This window comes from Cnephaeus nilssonii (assembly GCF_951640355.1).
Source record: "Cnephaeus nilssonii genome assembly, chromosome: 2".
Classification (NCBI taxonomy): domain Eukaryota; kingdom Metazoa; phylum Chordata; class Mammalia; order Chiroptera; family Vespertilionidae; genus Cnephaeus; species Cnephaeus nilssonii.
In genome coordinates this window covers 62,845,769-62,862,958 of record NC_137073.1, presented here as the reverse complement: position 1 = coordinate 62,862,958, position 17,190 = coordinate 62,845,769, and the positions used below count along the sequence as shown (strand labels likewise).

The following is a 17,190-nucleotide window of genomic DNA, read 5'->3' as shown; positions in this document are numbered from 1 at the left end:
GCGCTCTCCCTGCCTCCGCGCGGCGGGGCAGCGGCCGGGCGAGGGCGGCTCCGGGGCAGGCCCCGCGGAAAGTTCTCCTCGTCCCGCCCTGGCTGCCCGGACTCCGGCCCCGGCCTACAGAAGGCCATTCGAGCCCAGGCTGCCTCCTGGCCTGCCCGCCTCGGCGACCCCGAGTTCACAAGAAACCACAGTCAGTGCGTTACTTGCCTGGTGCGGCCGGACTTGGCAGAGCGTCGCTTCCGGCGCCCGCGACTCTCCTGCCGGGTCCGGGGGCGGCTGGGCCTGGGCGCCGGCGTTCAGCGGACCTCCCCTTCCCCGGCGCTCGCCTCCTCGCCCACTCGCTCCGTCTGCCTCCTCGTTCTCCTTCCTCTCCTCCGCCTCCCCTCTGCCGGCGTCCTCCGCCTGCCCTCGGCGGCTCGTCTCTGCTCTGCACGGGGAGTAACGTTTACGGTGTATGGATAGAACGCTGGCTCTTGCTCTTTCTTTCCTTTTTCCTTTCTCTTTCTCTCTCTCTTTTTTTTCCCCTGTCGTGTTCATTTCACCTTTTAGCTGACCAGGAGACGTGAGCGCGTTTATGTGGGGAGAGGGACAAGGGCACGGAGCCCCCGCTGGCCGCGGTCGCCTCCTCTCCACCGGCAGCCTACAAAGGGCCGCCGCTCGCCGAGCGCAGTGCCTGTTTCCATTATTTAAGCCGGAGGGGCTGCGGGGCAGGCACAGAAAAGCCTTTATTCTGCTCTTTAAAACAGTCGCCCCTCACGAAGCGAACCGCCAACTCCCGGCTTCAAGGGAGAGACGGGGAAGCGCCCAGCGCACCCCCAAAGCGCAGCGCTTCCCAAACCCCTCCCTGGTGAAATTTAAAGTGAGAACGAGTATTAAAAAAAACACAAACCCTACCTCTGTCAATACCGCGTGGCCACTTACTCCCACCTTTATCTGAGGGCGTGTTGAGGCTCAGGATGCTGGAGCTGAGACAAACTTTTACGCTCTCCCGAGGAGAGGGGCGGGCGGGCGGGCGGGCGGACGCGGCTCCCACCCGCGGCGGCGGCGGCTTTGTCGCTGTGAGCCGCTCCGCGCCCGCCCGAGCCTGCCTAGGGGAGCGATCCCAAAACGAGGGGGGTGCGAGTGTGCTATTGGAGAATTTGTAACTAACAGAAGTATCATTTTCCCCTAGTACGGTCTTTCAAGTAAAAAAAAAAAATCCATTGAAAGAATTTTCAAAGTGTTGTCTTCCTTTGGAGGAAAGGCACGGGCTGCCTGCGGAGAGGGGAAGGAGGGCCCGGCGGTGCGCTCCGGGCGCGGCTCCCGTCCGCTAGGTGGCAGCCGGAGCCAGCGATTTCCGCAGGCCCCGCGGCCCGCCCCCTCCCCCCGCCCCCCCCCCGCCCGCGACCAATCGCCTTCGGGAATCTCTCTCTCTCTCTCTCTCTCTCTCTCTCTCTCTCTCTCTCTCCCCCCTCCCTCCCTCTCCCCTCCCACCCGCCCCTCTCCCTTCCCCTCTCCCCCCACTTCTCCCATCTTCTCCCCGGTCTTTCACTCGCCCCTTTCCTCTTTTTCTGACTCGGCCGCACTAACCCCCCACCCCACCCCCAACAATATGAGGACTTATTACTGTTTTCTTAATAATTATTGAAGCGTTGTTTGGAGTTTGGGACAGCCTGGGGGTACCGGGGATACCAAAGCAGGGGGGAGCGGGGGAAAGAAAGAAAGAAGAAAAAAAATCAAATTGATTGGAAAGTTTATTTTTTTTTTAAATCATCTCTGGGATCAATAGGAACCGTTGAATTCTGATTGATTTTGTGGAAATAGCTGCAAATTCCACGAGTGTCCTGTCGTAATGAAACCTTTAAAACCAAGTTATACTCAGGAGCCAAAAAAAAAAAAAAAACAGGAGTCTCTGTCTGCCTCGTTTCTTAAAAGGATATAAAATAAACGTAGCCCACACTTGGGTTGTGCTTATACGTGAAAGAAGACAACAATCTAAACCCAGTGTATTTCACGAGTCGTTAAAATGGTGAGAGTTAAATTCCCATATAAAAAAAAAAATCCCTAACATTTTCGATGGCACTCTCTTCGAGCTCGTGAAACCCAATTTTAAAAACTTTTCATAAGAAATCAACATTATTTCCTTCTAATTTGCACGTTGCAAGGCATTCTCCCCCTCGCCATCCCTTCCCCCCTCTGGCGTTCGCGTGTGTGTGTGTGTGTGTGTGTGTGTGTGTGACCATAGACGACCCATACTAATCAGGTCTCCGAGTAAATAGCAGAGCAGGGCGATCTCAATGTAAATTGCGCTTGTCAGAAGCACACCCCCTCCCTCACTTTCTCTCCTCCTCCCCTCCCCATCCCCGTCGGTAGGTAGCTGGGGGGGGGGGGGGGGGAGCCAGGGAGGAGGGGGGAGGGACTCTCCAACCAATGGCGTGCAGGAGGCATGGCTAACCTTAGCCTCCCATTTTCTCCTCCCTCCCCCCCCTCCCATTCAGGGCTCTGACCAGTCAGTCTCCTTTGATTATCAGTTGCCAGCAGCCCTTCTCCTGGCTCCTTGACACGAGCTCCATATAAGGCAGCGATCTCCATAGAAACGTGTCAGTTTCAATAGTAGTGTCAAAGTTCACTATATACAGACATTCGCGCAGATCCCCCTTTCGGAAACATTGCTCGGCGAGTCCTCCCGATTAAACGCATTCAATTTTGGGATCTCTCTCTCTCTCTCTCTCTCTCTCTCTCTCTCTCTCTCTCTCCCTTTCCTCTCCTCCTCCTCCTCCTCCTCCTCCTCCTCCTCCTCCTCCTCCTCCTCCTTCTCCTCCTCTTCTGCCTCTCTCTTTCTCAGTCTCTCAATCTCTCTCTCTTCTTTCCCTCGCTCTCCTCCTCTCCTTTTTCTCTTTTCTTACGTATCCTTAGTTGTTTCCCCCGTATTCTTCTTCTTCTCTCTCCTTTTTCTCCCTCCTTCTTGTCTTTTTTACTCCGTTCCTGCAGAAGAGAGAGGCTAAACTTAAAAAAAAAAAAAAAGAGGAGGAGGAGGAGACACCCCCTTCGTATTCTTCTTATCGTTATTTTATACATATATGATTTTTTTTGGAGGGAGGGTGTTGGTTCCCGGCTGAAGAGCACTTATTTAAAATACTAAAAAAAGAACATTTTTGGGCGATCTCCAGGGTTTTTTTAACTAGCTCTGTGTGTTATAGCAGAAGAAGCAGAAGAAGGAGCAAGAAAGAGGAAAAGAAGAGGATTATTTATTCGACCTACTTTGGATGTCTCTCTCGCTTTTTTTTTTTTTGCAATTCTTTTTCTTCTGAATTTTATTTTTTCTATTTCGCTGTGAATTCGTCGCCGGCGTGAATTATCTCCTATTTTCCTTCTTTTCTGTCACCTCCCCAAAGAAGAAGGCAGTGAGCGCCCGGCGCCACCGGCACAACAAAAAGAGCAAAGTGTGTGATCCTCCTCGCCCGCTGCCTCCCGCTCTCCGGCTCTGCCTTCCTGAATGGCTGGCAGCGTCCGGCCCTGGACCTGGCCCCCCGACACCAGCGCGCCCTGATCGCCGCCAGCAGCCTTGCCCCGCGCCCCGCTCGGCTCACCGAACTCCCCTCCACCTCGAGCCCAGCGAGGGCTCCTGCCGGGACAGCGGCGGCGGCGCGGGCGGCCCCCGACCCGGGCTCGCGCTCCGGCGGCGGCCCCGACTCCAGCTCGGACTCCGGCCCGGGCCCGGCTCCTCCAGCGGCGCTCGTCGCTGCAGCTGAGGCGGCGGCTCCAGCGGCGCCTGCAGCCCCGACCTCCTCCTCCGCCGCCGCCGCCGCCGCGGCCGCCCTCGCGGTCTTCCTCGGTGTCGGCTCAGCCCGCGCTCGGCGGTAGCCCGAGCGGCCGGCGGGCGGGCAGGCGCCTGGCGCGGGTGAGCGAGTGTGTGTGCGAGTGAGTGTGTGTGAGTGTGTGTTAGTGAGTGTGTGTGTGTGTGTGTGTGTGTGTGTGCGCGCGGGGGTGCGGGCGAGGCGGAGGGCGAGTGTGTGCGCGCGCCGTGGCCCATGCCCGCCGCCCCCGGCGCTGCGCCCCGCGCCGCTCCCGGCTGCCGCCTGTGCCATTTCTGATTTTGCAACTTGGGGAAGAAGAAAAAAGCGAGAGAAGGGAGCTTGCTCTCCGGGGGGGTGGGGAGGGGGGGGAAGGAGAGCGTGGCCCCCCCAGGATCGGAGCGCGGGGGGAGCGGGCGAGGGGAGCAGGGGTGTTGCGGGGGGGGGGATCCTGAGAGCCTGGGGGGGCTGCAAAAAGAGAGAAAGAAAACAGCAGGAACCACAACAAAACGCCAGCAGGGCGGGCGGGCGCGCAGCAGCAGCGGGGCGGCCGAGGCAGTAGCGGCGGCAGCGGCGGCGGCGGCAGAGGCGGCGGCCGGTGCGCGGCTCGGGCTCGGCTCCCGCGACCCCGGGGCGCCCGGTGGGCCCCCCACCCCCTCCCCCTCCCCCCCTTCCCCTTCCCCTTCCCCTCCCAGCGCGCCCGCGCGCCCCGCGGCCCTCGGCGAGCAGCTCGGCTCCCCCCAGCGCTCCCCGGGCCCAAAGATATGGCAATGGTAGTTAGCAGCTGGCGAGATCCGCAGGACGACGTGGCCGGGGGCAACCCCAGCGGCCCCAACCCCGCAGCGCAGGCGGCCCGCGGCGGCGGCGGCGCCGGGGAGCAGCAGCAGCAGGCAGGCTCGGGCGCGCCGCACACCCCCGCAGACCCCGGGCCAGCCCGGAGCGCCCGCCACCCCCGGCACCGCAGGGGACAAGGGCCAGGGCCCGCCCGGCTCAGGCCAGAGCCAGCAGCACATCGAGTGCGTGGTGTGCGGGGACAAGTCAAGCGGCAAGCACTACGGCCAATTCACCTGCGAGGGCTCGCAAAAGTTTCTTCAAGAGGAGCGTCCGCAGGAACTTAACTTACACATGCCGTGCCAACAGGAACTGTCCCATCGACCAGCACCACCGCAACCAGTGCCAATACTGCCGCCTCAAGAAGTGCCTCAAAGTGGGGCATGAGGCGGGAAGGTGAATATTTCTTCTCTGCTTCTCTCCCTGAGCTTCGCCCGCCTTCCCCGGCCCTCTTTCTTTCTCTCTCACAGAGGTGGCTGCTGTCTGGGGCTGGGGCTCCCGCAGTCCTGGCCCGTCCCAGCTTCCCCTGTCCCCGCTGCCTTCCTCCCCCGGCGTCCCCCCCCCCCCCCCAGCTCGTTGCCGCTGCCTCCCCCTCCCGGCCTGCGCTCGTCTCCCTGGCTCCTCCATCCTCTCGCTGCCTGCTCAGGATTGTGTCCCTGGGATCGTGAGCTGTGGCTTAAAATCCCCTTCTTCCTCTGTCTTGGCTGTGCTCGATGTGTGTCTCTTTCCCGCGTGTGCGTGAGTGGATGCTTGGGGCTGTGCTGGCATGAACTTGGGGAGGGGTGCTTACTTCCCCCAGAAAACTCCTGTTTCTGTGTTTTTGCATCTCACTTTCCCTCCACCTTTCCCTTCCCTTTATTGAAATGGGGGAGGGCTGGGGACTGGACTACCCTGAGTAGATTCATTGCTGCATCATCCCTTTGGAAGCTTAGCATGGAAAAAGAGGAGTGAGATTTATTGCACTTGTAGGTCTAATTAGGGGAGGTGGGGGGGGGGGGGGGCTTCTGGCCTGTTCACTGGTTCCCTCTCCTCTTCAAGGAGCTGGGGCCGCCTCCTCCGGAGCTGTGGCCTTGTTTCACCCCTCTACTTTGAAAGGAAAGTTTGTGACTGAGCCTTGCTTTCATAGTTGTGTCATTTTTTAAAAAGCATGATACTCATTTTATTTCTTCATCAAACTCCACCCTCTGCTTAAATACTGCATACAAATTACAATTTACAACGGCATTTACCGAACCTTCTGATTTGGCTATAATGCATAGATAGACTGCAGCTGGCATGAGCTTCCACATCATTTAATCCCTGTGTTGTATGGCTTTGGTTTCTTTTAACGCAACTTTTGATGTTGTATTTAGATATGCTTCATGTTCATGTGGCAAGAGATGCAGCACTTTTCTTATAAATATATTTAGCCATTTACAGTTAAAGTTTATCTCCTGACAATCATTAAAGATGTCTTATAGTCAAATTAGCGAACCAGTCAATTTTGCAGAATGCAGATTACTCCTTCTTGTAATTGACTTTAAAATTATATTTTATATGCCACAGGAAAAGAAATTGAATTCCTTCAGATCTCAAAGAGCAGGCAAATATGACGACTTCATTTCTAGCTCCAGGAAGATTTTGTAGGCATCTGGGGGGTGGGGGGGGGGGGGGAGAGAAAAAACAACAACTTTGAATTGTGCTCTCATTTAATTGAAAAATAACTGCCAAGTTCAAAACTATAATTAGAAAAAAAAGTATTCTAGCCATTATGTTTCAAGAGCTGAAATTGCATGGGGACTTGCATTACAAATGGAATCAAAGCAAACTTAAGAAAACAGTGCACAACCTGAAATAAGACAGCTACATGGACATGGACATATCTACGTTAATTTGTTGGGGGGAAGAGTTCAGTAGCCCTAACTTTTCCTGGAGTTGTCTTTGTTTACATGGCAATTTAAAACGCTGGCACTGTTGAAGTAAAACATACACATTAAAAAAAAAAAACTTTGGTCAGCTTTAAGAACTCAGAGCATGCTTACGTTTTGCATTCAGATGGTTAATGAATCCAGTGTTTTTGCAGTGGCGAGCTCGTGCACTCACTGGGCAAAAGCTGGCTGCAGGTTGCAGTGGCACCACGCAGGACAGACATTAATTATTGTTCCTACTTTTCCCCATAATGTTTGGCTACTGTAAGTTCAACTTTCTCTTGAAATTTTTCAATTTTCTGTTGCTTTTAACAGCGAGAACTTTGTGTGGGGCGATGGGGAGGAGAGGAGAGGGGAGGGAAGCAGGATACTTGTTTTCTATGGAAAAGTTGTAAGTGATTAGTAGCATATGTAACTTGTGTCTATTTTAAGGGTAATTCGATGGCATTTTTTAGAGAATATGGGAGCATTTTGAGCAAAATGTTGCTTGCTTGCAAATGAAGAGGCAGCTAGGCATTTGCCTAGAACCATCACCTTTCTCTGGTTTCTCCTGTTTATTTTCTACCCTGTTTTGTTTCACTCTGAAGGGGGTGAGTGGGATTTCATTGATCTGCGTGTTACTCCTTGGTGGTAGCGGGGTTGGGTGGGACTTTCTCGGGCATGCTGGGCGCGGGGGCCCTGAAGTCAGGCCTAGTTGTGGCAGGGCTGCGTGACCAGGTGCGCAGGCGATGGACCGGCGGAGCAAGAGGGCCTCACCCCAGGTTTCCTCCTGGTGCAGGCCGCGAGAGCGAGCTCCAGAGAAAATGCGCGGGGAGCCTGCGCCTGTGGGAAGAGCCTCCGCATTGTGTCGGGTGCTCTGCAGCGCGGCTACGTCCGCAAGCCCCCTGGATGCACATTGCCTCTTTTCTCTCTTTCTTTTTGTCAGCGGTTCAGCGAGGAAGAATGCCTCCAACCCAGCCCAACCCAGGCCAGTACGCTCTCACCAACGGGGACCCCCTCAACGGCCACTGTTACCTGTCGGGCTACATCTCTCTGCTGCTGCGCGCGGAGCCCTACCCCACATCGCGCTACGGCAGCCAGTGCATGCAGCCCAACAACATCATGGGCATCGAGAACATCTGCGAGCTGGCCGCGCGCCTGCTCTTCAGCGCCGTCGAGTGGGCCCGCAACATCCCCTTCTTCCCGGATCTGCAGATCACTGACCAGGTGTCCCTGCTGCGCCTCACCTGGAGCGAGCTGTTCGTGCTCAACGCGGCGCAGTGCTCCATGCCGCTGCACGTGGCGCCGCTGCTGGCCGCCGCCGGCCTGCACGCCTCGCCCATGTCCGCCGACCGCGTCGTGGCCTTCATGGACCACATCCGCATCTTCCAGGAGCAGGTGGAGAAGCTCAAGGCGCTGCACGTCGACTCGGCCGAGTACAGCTGCCTCAAAGCCATCGTGCTGTTCACGTCAGGTGAGGCTGCGGTCGCTAGGAGGGCAGGCCGCGCGGGGCGCCACCGCAGGCTCCTGGGGGCCGGCCGGGCCCGCCTTCTGCCCCGCCGCCCGCCGCGCCGGCCCGGCCTCGCCGGACCTCGGGCCTGGCCCGGACCTGCGGCCCCCCCGCCCCCGCGTAGAGACGCGGCCGGTGGCGGCGCTGCCATCTTGAGAGCGTGGCGGTGCGGGAGAGGAGGCGGCGGCGGCGGCGGCGGGCCTAGCGGCCTGGACCCCCGCGCGGGGCGGCGGCGGCGGCGGGTGCGTGTCTCGTGGGGGAGGCGGCGTTGTGGATCGCCTGGCTGCGCGTGTGTGCGGTGTGCTTGCGTGTGTGTGTGTGTGTGTGTGTGTGTGCGTGTGTGTGTGTGTGTGTGTGTTTCTGGGGGAGGGGGAGGAAGGAAGGAAGGAACGTGGGAATGCGGCTTTCTCCTCTGTGTGGCACGCTCCCTGGGTGAGTTTCCCGACAGAGAGGCGCGCGCACATACACACATACACACACACACACACACACACAGGTGGAAAGAGAAGAATACGCACAAGTAAATCATAAATAATCCCGTTTTATTGCTGCCTGATTTTCCCTTATCGGAAACCATTCATGTTTGCAGTTGCTGAGGTTATTGAGGGTCGTAAAAAACGGATTCGATCTAAACAAGAAAGATAAAAACAAAAGCAATACAGTGGAATCCAAAAGCGCGGTAGGCTCCCCGCCCCGGGGGTAAATCTCGTCGCCATGCAAAACACTTGAACATCGGAAATTTAACAGAGTGCCTTAAAAATATCAAATTAAATGTAGGCGGTGGTAACATGCATGTTAACAATTTCTCTTATGATAGATGGTTCAAATTAACTTCCAGGAAAGTGCATTAACGTTGCCTTTGAAGGCTCTGGTCTGAGCCTCTGAGAACACTGCCCGCCTTTTTTATTATTGTAACCTGCAAGAGGGAAACATATAAACACCCGGGACAGCAGGTAATGGGGGAAATATAAACAAAGCCAGAAGGGACGCTGGTGGGGAGCAGAGCTGCCCAGACTGGGTCTCAAGCCTTGCCCACGGTGAGTGGGGTTAGCTGCAGTTTTACCTCCAGTGTTGGCACTCTTGTTTTTCATTCCTCCATTCAGAGAACAAATAAGCTATCCTAATAAATCTAGCCTAGAACCAGGACACCCAAAGGCCAAAGGAAAACCACTCTTGAGCAGAGATGGCGAAACCCCTTCCCCAAGGCCTTGCTGAACAGTAAGCAGTGCTATAATCTATCAGCATTTCTTGGCTTTCATGCGTGAAGAATCATATTTACGTTGTATTAAAATGACTCTTAAATTTGCACAATATTGTAATGTAGCAAATGTAGTATTAATATCGATCTGAGCAGCAGATAATTTATTTAGACAAGAGCATCTCATTTGTATGCAGGGTGGCCAGAGCTGTGGACTTGGACTGCACCCCCCCTCCTTTTACTTTCCGTGCAAATACAGGTCTGCTAGTGGGAGAGGGAGTTATTCTTTGCAAGAGGATAAAGTGAGAACCTTAAAACAAATGGAAGATTTATTGAATAGCCTCCTTGGTGTTTGAATGCATTTTATCTTAATAAGTCTTCTTGATAGAAACGTGTTTTTCACAAGTGACAAAGAGCCTGGGAAGCAGTGACCAGGCTGCGTTAGTTCTGGCAGGCCTGGGCCTGGCTGGCTCTCCACTACCCGGCTCTTTAGCCAAATTAATCAGGAAGCAAGCCAGTGTCAGGGAGGCTGGGGTTTTACAATCTCATCCAGCGAGGTGTCTTGAAGCAGATCTGTGACTTGAAGCTGGACAGAGGTCTTCTCAAGAAAGGTCTCTCCTCCCTTGTCCTTGTCCTTCCTGCGGTTCTTTGAACTCCCTTGACTTTTCTGATCTCCTGCCCTTTCCCAGAGAGAGGCGAGGACTGTGCAGGCTGCAGAGTAGACTGTGGAATTATTTAGCTTTTCTTTCAACTTTCATCCTAAAACATCCCTGGGAAAAGTGTTTCTTTAAAAAAAAAAAAAAAAAAAGGGCCCAAAGAAGTTTCTTCAAGTCTTCAAGGTGCAAGGGGGAGGCAAGAAGTGAACAATAACATTATTTTGCTGGAAAATTGCAAGCAGAATATCTGAAAATGGAAATAGAGCTGTCAGTAGTAATTCACCCCCCTCTTTCATACAACACATTTCCACTTTTGACTAAACTTGTTTTGATTGCCAGCCAGAAGGGAATTCATGGGAAGCCTTCTCAAAGTCATCCAACTTTTGAGCAAACTTTGAATGATGGAAAAGACAGTTTTAGACATATTGTCCAATGAGGTTTGCTCCGGTTAAGTATTTGAAGCTGGCACGGGGGTTCCCTGTGGTGGTTTTCACATTTGGCCTCCGGATGGTATGCTTAATCCTTAATATTCTGGACAGCATCCAAAGACTAGGTCATGACCTGAACTTACTTTTTTAAAAAATTCATTAATTCATACACCTAAATATTCCCTCAAATAAATGAGACCTTCCCTGAAAGGAGCCATCTAGTTAACATAAATACAATAAATCCATTTTCAGTACAATAATAACTTTGATTTCTAGTTATGGCAGCTGATTACATCTATATTTCCTGAACACTAAACTCTTCTGAATGCACAACATGAAATACATTCTCTGCACTACAAAGGCTAAGCCGGGAGGGCCTGAACAGTAATGGTTATTTATTTACATAATTTCTTTTCCATATACTGTAGAAGAAATATTGAGGTTTCCCACATTGACACTGCCATATAAAAAGTGAGACATGGATTTTGCACATGCTGACTCCCTTTCTGATCTGGGGTATATATAACTCATGGCATATAAATATGGACTACATTACACCCCCTGCTCACCTCGCTTTGCTACCACAACCACCCAATCCATCTAAGAGCTCGTACCGTCTGTCCACGGCTGGGGGAATCCTGTTGCAGGAATATCCAGAGTGGGGGTGACTATTTACACTGGGAAGCCAGGCCCAAACTAGGGCCATAGGGCTTGCCGCCTGGCACCTGGCAGTCCACTGAGCTACAGGCATTCTGCCTTCAAAGGAGGAAAGATATCAAAGCAGCCAGCACAGGGCCCAAGCAAGACTTTCCTGGGCTTCTCTCCCTTGGCGTGGCCTAGCTGGGAGAAGGGTAGTGACCTTGCACTCTGGGGTCCCTCATCATAAATATCAGATAAATATTTTACGGACCTGAGGGGATGCCATATGGGTCTTTTAAAAAAATCTGCTGGGGTATCAGTGGGTCCTTTTCATTTTGCATTGTCTGAGGCTGAAAGGGATCCTGACGTATAATGGGCAGATAATGCATGTAAAGCAAGATATATGTAAATACGAGTCTGCATGGTGGCTATTCAGCAGAGCCAGGTTAGCAAGCAGGGCCAAGGGCAGACCTCAGGGTCCCCTCTCTAAGGAGCAAAGCCCCAAAGTGCTCCTGCCCTCGCCCTGCTAGCCATAAAACCTGACTGATTTCCCAAGGCAGGCGGGTGTGGATGCACCCTAGCAGCTGGCTGGAGTAATTAGACATCTGACAGGAACCCGGTCTGGATCTGGGGTCAAAGGACACTTGCCTCAGAAGTTCTTGAATCACCATCACTAGTTTTATTTGTATTTTTGCTCAAGGCCATAGCCTTGTAAATGAAGGTGGTAGGATGTTTGGTAAGCCCCAGTTCTTGAAATATAAGGACATAAAGCTCAGAAAACCCTAGCAGACACAGGTTTCACTTTTGAATCATTTGCTATGTCTTTGTAGGGTCACACTTGCCCATTCACAAATATATAATGTCCTTTTAGGGGCATCGCCATGCATGGATTTCTTCCCAGATCTATATATTAGCAAACTCTGCCTTTGATCTCTAGTCAACCTCCTGACTGGCTAAGGGTTCCTCTGTGATCTTCCTGTTTTTGAAATATTCATTATTAATATAAGAAACAACACAGGCGTTTAAACTAGGAGAGGAAGCCTTCATCTCATTCCGCTGATTCCACCATCCCCTCCATTTGCTTGCCTCCAGTTAGTTGATATAGTATAAGCTGCTGTCTTAAAATATTTTTAGGAGACCAAGAGGAGCCTTGGTTTATCGATGAGATAAACACACAGGTTTTGAGATGCTGTCCTTGCGTGTAGGTGCCGCCTCCCCCCCCACCCACCCGTTGGTCCTGTAAAGGAAGCCTATCTCCCCAAATCCCCCCTCAACTCCCCATCTTCCAGTTTGAAGCAGCAGCAGCTGCTGCTGCCTCTAACCCAGCTTTGTGTCTGATCACTAAAGATGTCTCCTTTCTGCAGCCTGGAGTAACTGAGCCACATTCTTCCTGATTATTACACAGTTTACAGAGATGTGACCAATTTTCAATTACTAGATCTAAGGCACAGATAGACGTGTACACCCTCACCAAGGCTTTGCTGCAGAGTCCTTGCTTGCACGGATAGTGGATCTCAAATCCTCTCTTGCTAAAGCCTGGGCTTGATCTGATTCCAGGCACTGCCAGCCCGTGATTCCCTGCCTGCTCTTATGTGTTTGTTCACTACACAATCTAGGTTCTCCGTGAGGTTTCTGGTTGGGGTCATTTGTTGAGAGGGGGACTCCACGACGCCTTTAAGAACTGCCTTCAGGCTGCACATTTCTTCAGGGCTCCTGCACACCCAGAAAGCAGGGGGGAGTGGGGCGCAAGTCCTCCCTGTAATGAGCACAGTGCAGGGATGCTCCCTGCAGGGGGAGGACAGGTTGCTCCGCACAGCAAACATGGCTCCAGCATCGTACGTTACTTAATCCGAAGGTGAAAGGGGAAAAACAAAGGGACGAGAGAGGCTGCCGCCTCTGCATGTGTGTGCTCCTCTCTCCAGCTCCCCGAGGCTTGCTGGGGGTCTGGTTTATTTTATTTGTTTGGGGGCTGGTCGAGGAGTGGGGAAGCATGGAGGGGTGGGCTTCTTTCCTTTTCTCTTCTATTTCTTTTTTTTTTCCTCCTTTTCTCCTCAAAAAAGATTCTTTTAATGGCTTGTTGTGTGTGCCTTTGCTGTTCACCGACCTAACCATGTGCCCGCTCCCCTTCTTCCTTCCTGTGGCTGCTCGGGCAGATGCCTGTGGCCTGTCGGATGCCGCCCACATCGAGAGCCTGCAGGAGAAGTCGCAGTGTGCGCTGGAGGAGTACGTGAGGAGCCAGTACCCCAACCAGCCCAGCCGCTTCGGCAAACTGCTGCTGCGCCTGCCCTCCCTGCGCACAGTGTCCTCCTCCGTCATCGAGCAGCTGTTCTTCGTCCGTTTGGTAGGTAAAACCCCCATCGAAACTCTCATCCGCGATATGTTACTGTCTGGGAGCAGCTTCAACTGGCCTTACATGTCCATCCAGTGTTCCTAATCCATGGGCACTTCCCGCCTGCCCCCACCTCCTTAGAGACTCAGAGGACCTGCGGGGGCCATGGACCCCAAAGCCTGGGGGACACCGGGCAGCTGATGCAGGGTGCAGCGTGCTGGGCAGGCCGGGCAGGGGGGAGGAGGGCCGGGAAGGCAGGAGCAGCCCACCCTACAGAAATGCAACCCAAGCTACAATCCAGGAGAAAAGGAGACTCTTTTAGGATCAGATCTGTGAACCCATTGGAAAGGAAAGGAAAAGGACCTTGTGTCTGGTGAGAAAAAGAAAACAATCTTTGGAAGAGAGGACCATGAGAATTTTAATAAAACAGAAGGAGACTAATGGACCTTCCAGGATTTATTGTGGACGGATGTGGATATATTCTGTACAGAAAACAACACATGGAAGTGGACTGAATCCTATGTAGAAACACACACGCACCCCCCAAACATTGTTATTCATTTTGTAAGATACTAGTCTTTATTTTCATTTTTTGTAAAATTTAAACATCGTATGCACATAAAAAAAAGGAAACAAGGATTAGGGGAAAATAACATTTTCCAAATAATTATAAAAAATTGTCCTGTGTCTATGTATCTATATCTGTTTTGTATTTTTTTCTGGTTCCAAACCAGATTTCCTGTGATTCTATACTAATAATTTTTGATATAACCCTTTGCTTCTTATAATGAGTGCGATATATGTTGTCGAGGCTGTTCTTCAAGAATTAAAATTGAAGTGAAAATTTAAACAAAAATAAAAGAATTTAGCAAAACCCACGCGTCTGGTTGTTTGACAGATGTCATCAGTGCAAAAGAACACTCCAATTAATCTCCACTCCAACTCTTATTAGAATGGGGGTGGGGTTAAGAGGGGGAAACTTTCAAGGTCTAGTACCAAGTTGGCTAGGTTTATTTCCTAAACCAAGTCAGTGCTTGGTTTTGTAAATTCAGAGGGCCAGGCTCTGCGTGGGCCATCGTGGTCAGGGACGACAGGGAGCCGTGGTTGCAAGCCTCCCATGTGTCCTGGTGGGTGGCAGTGGTGGGCTGCTAGAGGTCCTGCCCGCAGCGGGGCCTCAGGCTGGCAGACCTGGTCACATGGCTGGTCCAGGCTCGGGCACCACTTGCTCAGGACTGCACGTGGGAACTTGCCTGGCTGTAGGGGTGTGAAGCACTAGAAGAGGAGGGTCAAGGGAGGGAAAGGTTTGCTCAGGCACCTCTGTACCTCATGCCTGTGATGGGAGGGTCTGGCCTCCTCCTAGCCCTGGGAGAGAGGTGGGGCCTCCGTGCTGGGAGCCCTGGCTTTGCTCCCTCTACGGCCCCACTGAAGAGGTGGCAAGGGTTCGCCCCTTTCCATACCCGGTGGCAGGGGTTCCATGCAGGGCCCTCCAGGTCTGCTGGGTGGATGGAAGGGCCTTGCTGTGGCCTTAAGGGTGTGGGCCTGGGACCTGGGAGTGGGGGCGCTAGGCTGGAGCGGGGCCTTTTCAGAAGGGGTGTGTGGGTCCTAGTGGCCCGTCAGGGCAGACACCTCCCGCCAGGCCGCTCCCTGGGTGTGCTTGGGCTGGGCATTGCTGCTCTCACACAGCTTTCAGAGCAGGGATGCTTTACAGGATCACAGGCGGCACTTCGAGAACACATACTGCCAACGGAGCCTTTTCTACCCGTATTAATAAAGCCAGATCTTTTACAATAACACCTCTCACCCCCCTCTGCCTTCCCCAGCCCCCAACAGGCCCTTTTCAGGCTGGCGCGTCACTTTTAGAAGTAATTGTCAAAGTTTTGCTTTCCATTTGCTATCTAGAAGTCTCCAGGTCCCCACCCCACTCCTTTAAAAATGCATTCACGAGCTCCTACACTCCCACCAGCTTGGAGTGTGGATACCCCGGGCACCGCACAGTTCAGGCAATGCCGCGCGCTCTGTGGAGAAGCCCTGCAGGCCCGTGATCCCAGCCCGCCCGCCTGCAGCCTGCCGGAGCCCTACCACAGGGTGTGTGGGGTGTGGAGTCCCTCCTGCCCTCCAACTGGTCCCACCCAGAAACGACCCTCACCCTTCGCACCACACTCTGGAGCACTGTCTCTGTCCCTAGGGTAACCCAAGGCAGTTGGGTCATGGGGAGAACTCAGATTTAACCACTGACGGCCTCCCCTCCCGAGAAGTCCTCCAGGCTGATGGCGGAGCTGTGGGGATTGGGGTGGGGTGGGCTGCAGCCCGGGCGCAGGGGGGTGGGGAGGGGGTAAGCCACGCTGTGTCACCCAGAGCGCCCCATCTTTCCTGCTTTTCTCCAAATGAGATGTAAATATATTCATTACAGTGTGATCCCTCTGATGAAAACAGATAAACATTTTCATAGGTCAGAAACGTATTTTTTCAATTAATTTCAATATGGAGGCCCAGGCACAAGGCACCCAGTGTGGGACTGGCAGAAACCGAGGCCTGGACCGTAGGAGGCACTCGCTCCAGGGTCCAGAGGTGTCGGTACCTACTTGGCTGTGCCAGGCCGGCTGGAGCGGCACCCACTGCCCACTGCCTGGGCGTCCCTGGGACCCCGCCCCAGGAAGAACCAGCGTGGGGAGAGGAGCAGCCCACCCTAGGCCTCACAGAGTGCCCCACGGGCTCAGCCTGAAAGTTGGGAGGCCCTGGGGCTGGGCCACAGGGAGGGCCAAGGGGCGCCTGGGGTGGGCGGGCAGGCTGGGGGCTGCCAGCAGTGCGTTCTCCTCTGCTGGGGCCTCCTCACCTGCATCACACACAGAGACAGTCGTCTCCAGGGGTCTCTGTGTGTCTCAACCAGAGAGACAGAGCCTCCCTCCCGCGGGGCAGGACAGGCGGCTTTCTCTAGCTGCCGGGCCCCATCAATGTGCCCGCGTTCAGGGGAGGTTTAGGAGCCCAGATCCAGGCATCAGAGCCAGGCGTGAGCCTTCTGACCCCCAGGAATGGTCCTGTGGCTCCGATCTACAGGCTGCGGGGCAGGGCTGAGCAGTGGCCAAGGCGCGGGCAGGAGCCAGGCTGCCCCTCTCGGGTTCTGCGCCTCCCCGGCCCCTGGGAGCCGCCGGGCAGAAGGCGATGCGGGCAGGTGGGAGCCTCTGCCTGGGTGGCCGCCTGGAGGCCCCCACGCGGTGAACCGAGCGCCAGGGGGAGCCGGGCGCCCGGGGAGGCCGCAGGCGGGCGAGGCCAGGCGCCTCCCGCGCGCCCCGCGGCCTGGGCCTGCCCGGCCTGGGGCGCGGAGAGGAGGCTGGGTGACTGGGCGAGGCAGAGCCCGCGGGTCCCCAGCGAAAGGCATCTGAACGGAGCGGCCCACACAAGACGACTTCCCTCTGGAGATTACCTGTGACATCTGAAAGCCAAGCGTCCCCTGCTCCAACCGAAACACTTGCTGAGCCACCAGAACTTGGAGGGCTTTGAAGTCAGTTTAAACTACAAGCTTTGCTTAAAACATCAAAAAGGCCACCTCGGACGCGCTTTCCTGCGGGAATCCCTGGGGAGTGCGGCCGCGCCTCCTCCGAGGCCCCGACGGGAACCAGCGCGAGGGAGTTCAAATTCGACCTTTGCCCCGACGTGCACACCCCAACCTGCTACCAGGCGTGGCGGAAGCCCGGGGAGGGGAGGGGAGGGGAGGGGTCCCCAGGGCGGGGTGGGGGTGGGGGCGTTCCCAGGCCTCTGCCCCTCAGGCTGGTGCGGGTCAGCGGTCTCTGGCGACTGCAAGGGTCTCAGGAGATCCGGTCCCAGAGGCCCCCCCGCCCGCCCGGCTGGCTGTGCGTTCCGGGCACTGGGGACCCACCTGAGCTTGTCTGCTTGGAGCGTGCAAAAAGTTTTTTTTAATTTTTTTTATCATTCTCCTCCTCCT

At 54.5% G+C, this 17,190-nt stretch overlaps 1 protein-coding gene and 1 long non-coding RNA gene across 5 annotated transcripts in view; one reads left to right on the top strand and one right to left on the bottom strand.

Moving 5' to 3' along the window:
- LOC307105846 overlaps positions 1-1,277 on the bottom strand; it is a 117,206-nt gene extending 115,929 nt beyond the window's left edge. For 3 of the 4 annotated variants that reach the window (XR_013814057.1, XR_013814058.1, XR_013814059.1), the window contains exon 1: positions 204-880. This is a non-coding gene — a long non-coding RNA (uncharacterized lncRNA). Of the gene's footprint in view, positions 1-203; positions 881-921 lie in introns of those variants that run through there. The other variant, XR_013814056.1, reaches the window with a different exon arrangement.
- Positions 1,278-4,202: 2,925 nt separating this feature from the next.
- NR2F1 (nuclear receptor subfamily 2 group F member 1) lies at positions 4,203-14,119 on the top strand. Its single transcript, XM_079793247.1, is given in 6 exon segments — positions 4,203-4,687; positions 4,689-4,853; positions 4,855-4,983; positions 4,985-5,000; positions 7,437-7,964; positions 13,075-14,119. Coding segments are annotated over 6 exon segments (1,269 nt in total). The 5' UTR covers positions 4,203-4,537; the 3' UTR covers positions 13,356-14,119.
- The last annotated feature ends 3,071 nt before the right edge of the window (positions 14,120-17,190 follow it).